Raw genomic sequence first — 7,220 nt, forward strand, 5'->3', positions numbered from 1 at the left:
AAAAAAAAAAAAAAAAAAAAAAAAAAAAAGGTCACCCAATTTAAACGAGGGTGCTATTGAATCATCTCCCATGAGTTTCACTTCCATAAGATTTTGAATATGAAGCTTCTTTTGTGCTATTATTTCTTTCGAATTCGATATGTTACAATCGAATTACCATCAAACAACCAATATAAAGTCAGAGTGTTCAATTGAAAAGTATGTACATTTCATTACTAAATTGCGTATTGTTTTGAAGTAAATTACATTTTAAGGAATATTAAGTGGCAGGATAATTGTTGGGATTGAAGAGTTCCATTTTTTTCTCGCTTAAGCACCGTCTTCCTTCCCGTTTTCTAATTCAATCTATGGCTTCACTGCGAATCCGCTGTCGTGAGAAATCGCCCATGGAGTGCCCACAACAACGTTTCTTCGCGTAGCCGCAACTTTCTTCTCAGTCTCATCCCTTGCCGGAGAGTTGAACGACGACGATTCTGATGTATTTGTGAAAGAGGTAAATGAAGACGACGATTCCGTCAGCTGCCACATAATGCCAAAGGATGATATTAGGGCTTGGATCCGCGATTCCGGAATACGTTCGATATCGGGGAATTGATACAGGCTACACACTTCGACGAACTTGCACCAATCGTAAAGCTCCGCTAGTCGATCTGCTTGAACGGCCGCCTTCCTGTATACTCGGATCGCTGCAGCGCAACTCCGGTGCGGCAATTGAAGAAGACCGTCTTCGATTGAATTGATATCCCGACAGACGGACTGATAACAAATGAAGCTCTCACGTATTATGTGCTTCATCGCCATTCGAACTGCGGTGCTTCGGGCCGCTCTCCCGGCCGGCCTGCAGTCGATTACTCTGTCAATTAGGCTCTGCATCTGTGTCGATATTTCAATTACTTTGTTAATTTTTTTTATTCTACTTGAAGTTGTTCCCATAGCTTCGGCTTCAGATGAAACGCCCGGTACTTCGGTGCTATAGAACAAATCGGAATCCAGAGCTTCATTAAGCAACCGAGCGTAGGATCTGATGAAAGAGGCATAATCTTCATCCTCTCGGATGTGGCGCTGATATAGAGAAATGAATCCATTGGCCCGGCTGCGAAGAAGCTCTAATCGAAATTCACTGTTCTGAGGGGCTGATTGGATCAATCTGTGGAGTAGAAGCAGACATTTGAGTCCAACTCGCCAACAGCGAGTTTTTCGAAATCGACGGGAAAAGCTGAGAGAAAAGGTGCGACATGACGTCGGAGAGAAGGCGAAGATCTTGAGAAGCTCTTGAACGTACTTCTCCGACAACGGTGAGTCAGTTGGAGAGGTGGCTTTGATGACTATGAGATTGACGTTGGAAAATCCTCCGGCTGTGACGATTTTGGCGTAGCCGACGGAACAATTCTCTTTGACGGCAGTGAGAACTTGCTTGAATCTCCTCTGCATCATGTCAATCGATTGAGAGAAAGAATTCTTACAAAGATGATGCAAAAAAAAAAAACAGGTGAAATTGTAAATCATATACAAAACTCGGTTTGATTTTATGCAATCTGATAAAAACTGTTTTTAGCTTTGGGTGAATCGCAGTGCTTCAACTTCAAGAACATTTTGTTTTCTGGCTTTCAATTATAACCAATAATTCCTTAGAATAGGTTCCTGTTTCAATTTTTCATCTAATTTCCCAAATTCAATAATACCTTTTATATATATATATATAAGTAGAAGCAATAATAAAGTCTTTTAAAAAAATAATAGTGAAGATAATATACTATGTAATTCTTCTTTGGTCTTATTAATCTCTGTTTAGGAAGAGAATAAATTAGTACTTAAAACATTATAAACAAATAATCTTGTCATACAAAGATTATAAAATAAATTATCTTTATAAATACTATTTGACAATATTTTTAAAATTCAAACCAAATTTTGAACATTACCCTACAATATAGTTTATTATTATTTTTTTTAATCTTAAAATTTAATTATGAGTTTTAGTATAACTTTTTAAAATATTAAAACAAAGAAACTATAAAATAAGTCTCATTGCATGTGATTATATTTTCTTATAATTACTCAAGCCAAATACTAATTTCTATTTCTTATAATTACTCCAGCCAAATAAAATGATGTGGTCAAGGCCACGAAACCAAAATTAAAGTATTTGTATTTATGTTTGTTTTAGTGGTCCTTAGGTTAGATTGGATATTGCTCTTTTTTTTTTTTTTTCTTTTTTGAATCTTATTTAAATTCATGTTACCTAATTAAACATAACAATATTGTTTTAGTGAATTTATTATGGACGTTTAAATCTATGACATAATTTATGAAATGTTTTCACAAATTTTTCGGCACGTACTAGGCATGTTATGCATACAGTGATGTCTTTATTTGATTAGAAAAAATAGGGTCATTACATTTACTATTGCCTGGTTGGATGAATTGTATAAAGTATGAACGATATGTGCTCTATGGCCCCTCCAACGTCGTACTTTGTGACTGATTGACATTAATTATGTTATGTTATGAAATATAATATATTATATTGTAAGTTATACTATGGGATGTTTGTGCCATGTTATAGATCTTGTAATGACTTCACAACATGATACCTCTATATATTATGTGATCACACTATGTTAACATGTTCACTTTAGATTTATGAAATAATGTCAAGCCACATATTATTCATGAAAGTAATGTTATGAAAGAACGAATGTATGACCCGCATCATATGAATATGTCATGATTTAAAGTTACGGAAACTTCATGCATTTTTTAATGTATCAGAATAATTTTCCTGTTACAATGAGTACAACTGTGTACACTACGATATTATGTAAACCATGATATTATGCGCGTTCCTTTCCTCTACGGCTTTTCTGGCAGTGTGCGTGTACATTAATTGAAGGCCAGGTCCAGGTGCACATATACGAGTCTGGCTAGGGATTCATGTGCGTGAACGTAGGTTGTGTGCAGAGAAATACTACACATCTAGTTGACTCAGACGAAAAGTAAGACAAGGCCATGATGATAATGAAAGGTTAGGTCTCAATATGGTTGCATGTGCTTTCATTTCTTAACTCAAATAGTGGGTTACTTACCGAGTATTTTTAAATACTTAAGCAATGTGCTGCATTTTTTTCAAGTAAAGGTAAACATCCATATGCTAATAATGACGTCATCATGGAGGTCACAAAATCAAAACTAGGATAGTGTATTTATGTTTTAAATCGTAGCCCTTAGATTAGTTCATGACATTTTCATTATTTTGAATTTATTATTACTCTATTTTTGCTTTCCATGACATTATTTATGAAATATTTTTAAGAGATTTATGTGTCCATTAGAGGCCTATTAATTTTGACAAATAATATATATATATATATATATTAAATCAACTTTAAAAAAATATTTGGTCGATTTAATTCGAATCAGGTTATTTGGATTATCAACCCAATCAAATCTAACTTAATTTATGCCCTATTATAAGTAAGATATAATATTAGACTTTTATATATTGGTAATGGACTGTTGAATCTTCTAGATTTTAAAATGAATATATAATTAAAAATTATATATTTTATATATTTTATCGAAGGTCTTTTTATGGATATGTCAACTCATACACTTATCCTCGAATATATTTCGTATAATTGGAGACGTTACATAAACTTAAATCTTATAAAATAAAAAACAACCCTACAACATATAACGTACCTATTATTATAATAGGGGTTAAATTCTCTATCCCTACTAAAAGTTGACCCATAATTAAAATAATATCACGTAATTAATATTCTACAACTATTTTAGTAGTCTCTTATATTTGAATGGACTTTTATTTGGTCTCTTTTGAAACCTTGACATTAATATTTGAATTTATTTCTACTTCCATCGTTGAAATTTTAGAGTTGATTTATTGATTCATTAAACTAAAAATTAGTTTCTAATAATTAGTTTCCATTGTTTTATCCAATAAATTAAATTATTTTTTTTAAAAAAATAGGTACAATTATCCATATAAAATTAAAAAAGAGAACGCACACCCCAATTGAGGAGTCAAAAAAATGGGGAAAAAAAATTCATCTGCTTTCAAAATGGTTTGATTTGACGAATTAATGGGACATTCATTTCTTCTCCTCATATTTTAAATCACCCCATTGTTTCCGGCAGCCAAAGATCTCAGTAACCATGTCTTTCGCCGCCACCCCTCTCTCCATCCTCCTCCTCCTCTTCTTCTTCTTCTTCTTGACATCTCCTCTGTCTCCGGCCGCCGCCCAACTGCCGCCGAAACCCACCAATTTCTCCGCCTTCTCGATATCCCAATCCCCATGGCGGCCGACCCAGAATCTAATTCTTTTCTCCCCCAACTCCCTTTTCGCCGCCGGCTTTCAGCCACTACCAAAAAACTCCAATCTCTTCGTCTTCTCTGTTTGGTACTTCAACATCTCAACGGACAGCGTCGTCTGGTCAGCCAACCAACTTTCTCCGGTCAACCGCTCAGCGGCTTTGGTCATCACGCGCACCGGTCAGCTCCGTCTCGACGACGGTTCCGGTCGCAATCTCTGGCCTTCCAACAGTAATGTTTCTGCAAATCCAAATTCAACCCAATTAATCCTTCGCAACGATGGTGATTTGATTTACGGCACATGGGAAAGCTTCCAATTCCCCACCAATACTATCTTGCCTAACCAGACATTAAATGGAACCACCATCGTCTCCAACAACGGCAAATATGCGTTTAAAAACTCTGTTAATTTGACGTTTGGTGCAGAAAGGTACTGGACCTCTGGAAACCCATTCCAGATTTTCCTGATCGAAGGTCAAATCATCATAAACAATCAAACCCCAATTTTCCCTTCTGATTTTAACTCGACCCGGCTGCGGAAATTGGTGGTCGACGATGATGGAAACCTCAAGATTTTCAGCTTCAGCCCAAATCTACGGCGGTGGGGTGTCGTTTGGCAAGCACATATAGAGTTGTGTGAGATCTTTCATACTTGTGGCCCAAATTCCATCTGTATGAGTACTGGCAGTTACAACTCCACCTACTGTGTCTGTGCTCCCGGATTTATCCCCGATCCTCGCGGCGGAGCACGGCAAGGATGCCACCGGAAACTCAACATATCAAAGATACCCAAATTTCTTCAACTGGATTTTGTGAGTTTCAGAGGTGGAGTTAAACAAATCTCCCTGCAAACCCCAAATATTTCAGTCTGCCAAGCGAATTGCTTGAAGAATTCCAGCTGCGTGGGCTATACATTCACCTTCGATGGTAGCGCCCAATGTGCGCTTCAGCTTGACATTTTGTCGAACGGGTTGTGGTCGCCAGGGATGAAGATAGCTGCTTTTGTTAAGGTCGACAATTTGGAAACAGATCACTCAAATTTCAACGGAATGATGTACAAACTCCAAACCACATGTCCAGTTCACATCACCATACGGCCGCCGCCGGTGATTAAAGACAACACGACAAGAAACATATTGATAATCAGCACCATATTCATTGCCGAACTAATTTCCGGGGCGGTTTTCTTCTGTGCATTCTTGAAGAGATTTGTAAAATACAGAGACATGGCTCGCACGCTTGGTCTCGAATCACTTCCCGCCGGCGGGCCAAAGCAGTTCACTTACGCCGAGCTAAAGACGGCCACGAATGACTTCTCGACCTGCATCGGAAGGGGCGGATTCGGCGAAGTTTTCAAAGGAGAGCTGCCGGACAAACGCGTGGTCGCCGTTAAGTGCTTGAAAAACGTCGCCGGTGGCGACCGTGACTTTTGGGCGGAGGTAACCATCATCGCTAGGATGCACCATCTGAATCTGCTTCGATTGTGGGGATTCTGCGCGGAAAAGGATAAAAAAATGTTAGTCTACGAACATATTCCCAATGGATCGCTCGATAAATTCCTCTTCCCCAAACCTTTACCCTCCGATTCGGAGAAGAACGAAGCAGAGTTGTCCGATGAAACCCCCTCGCTGGATTGGAACATCCGGCACCGAATCGCAATTGGGGTTGCGAGAGCAATCGCGTACTTGCACGAGGAATGCCTGGAATGGGTATTGCATCGTGACATAAAACCAGAGAACATCCTTCTGGACAACGATTTTTGCCCCAAATTGTCGGATTTCGGACTGTCTAAACTGAGGCAAAATGAGGAGACGAGGGTGAGCATGTCTCGGATTAGAGGGACGCCGGGTTACGTAGCGCCAGAGCTGGTGAAGTTGGGATCGAATTGGATGACGACGAAAGCGGATGTGTACAGTTTTGGAATGGTGTTGTTGGAGATTATGAGTGGGCGGAGGAATTGTGAGATGAAAAGATCGACGGTGGAGAGTGCGGAGTGGTACTTCCCTGGATGGGCATTCGAGAAGGCGTTCGTGGAGGAGAGGATGGAGGAGATTTTAGACGATCGGATAAGGGATAAGTGGGAGAGTGGAGGGCATTGGGGGATTGTTAATCGCATGATGCAGACGGCGATGTGGTGTCTTCAAAGCCTACCGGAGAAGAGGCCGTCGATGGGGGAGGTGGTGAAGATGTTGGAAGGGAAGCTTGAGATTGCTCCTCCTGAAAAGCCCTCTATTTACTTCTTGTCCGAACACCCTACCAGTACATGAACCACTTCTTGTCCGGCGAGGCCCATTAAGGGATGATGTTTCTTCTACTTGGGCTCATTTGAGTCCTTAATCAAATTCCCTAATTCATGAACGGATTAATCCACCTTTGGGTCCATCAAGATCTAATCCACACCATTCAAAACAAACAACGAGGACACATTGGCTAGATACTCTCACCTCGCAAAAGATTGGCTTCCACCCACGTGACCTACAACCATTTGGCACCAATCAAAATCAGTCCATCTTCATATTGTTTGTATCCCAATGCCACCCACAGATTAAGAAATAGCCACGCCTGCCCCCACACAGCTTTCAACTTTGAGCTGAAAATAAAAAGACCCACTCTTGAAATGAGCCAAAAAAGTATAAAGTTTTAGCAGATTCGAGCATTTAGATTTGGTCATCTCACACAGCTGCAAGGCATTGAATGGGTAGAAGGATGCACGTGATCATTACCCTTTTCTCCCATATTTCTGACTCTGATTACCATTTCATCCATCGTCTATCATTGCCCTTTATTAATGCCTTTAAACCCCTCTTATTTCGCAATCTTTTGTTATGTAATCCCAATTTATGCTTACTTTCTTGGATTGGATGTAATTCAATTTATACACCATTTT

General features: G+C 39.1%; 2 protein-coding genes across 2 annotated transcripts; one reads left to right on the forward strand and one right to left on the reverse strand.

Annotated features, from left to right (window-relative positions):
- Positions 1–19: 19 nt before the first annotated feature.
- LOC111444860 (putative clathrin assembly protein At2g25430) lies at positions 20–1,593 on the reverse strand. The gene has a single exon (XM_023082948.1). The coding sequence runs from the start codon at positions 1,504–1,506 to the stop codon at positions 346–348; it is 1,161 nt and encodes a 386-aa protein (XP_022938716.1). The 5' UTR covers positions 1,507–1,593; the 3' UTR covers positions 20–345.
- A 2,583-nt stretch (positions 1,594–4,176) lies between these two features.
- LOC111445160 (G-type lectin S-receptor-like serine/threonine-protein kinase At5g24080) lies at positions 4,177–7,220 on the forward strand. Its single transcript, XM_023083396.1, has 2 exons — positions 4,177–6,608; positions 6,639–7,220. Exon 1 carries the CDS (start codon positions 4,177–4,179, stop codon positions 6,598–6,600), a length of 2,424 nt encoding a protein of 807 aa, XP_022939164.1. The 3' UTR covers positions 6,601–6,608; positions 6,639–7,220.

The sequence above is a fragment of the Cucurbita moschata genome, unplaced genomic scaffold, assembly GCF_002738365.1.
Source record: "Cucurbita moschata cultivar Rifu unplaced genomic scaffold, Cmos_1.0 Cmo_Scf00007, whole genome shotgun sequence".
Classification (NCBI taxonomy): Eukaryota; Viridiplantae; Streptophyta; class Magnoliopsida; order Cucurbitales; family Cucurbitaceae; genus Cucurbita; species Cucurbita moschata.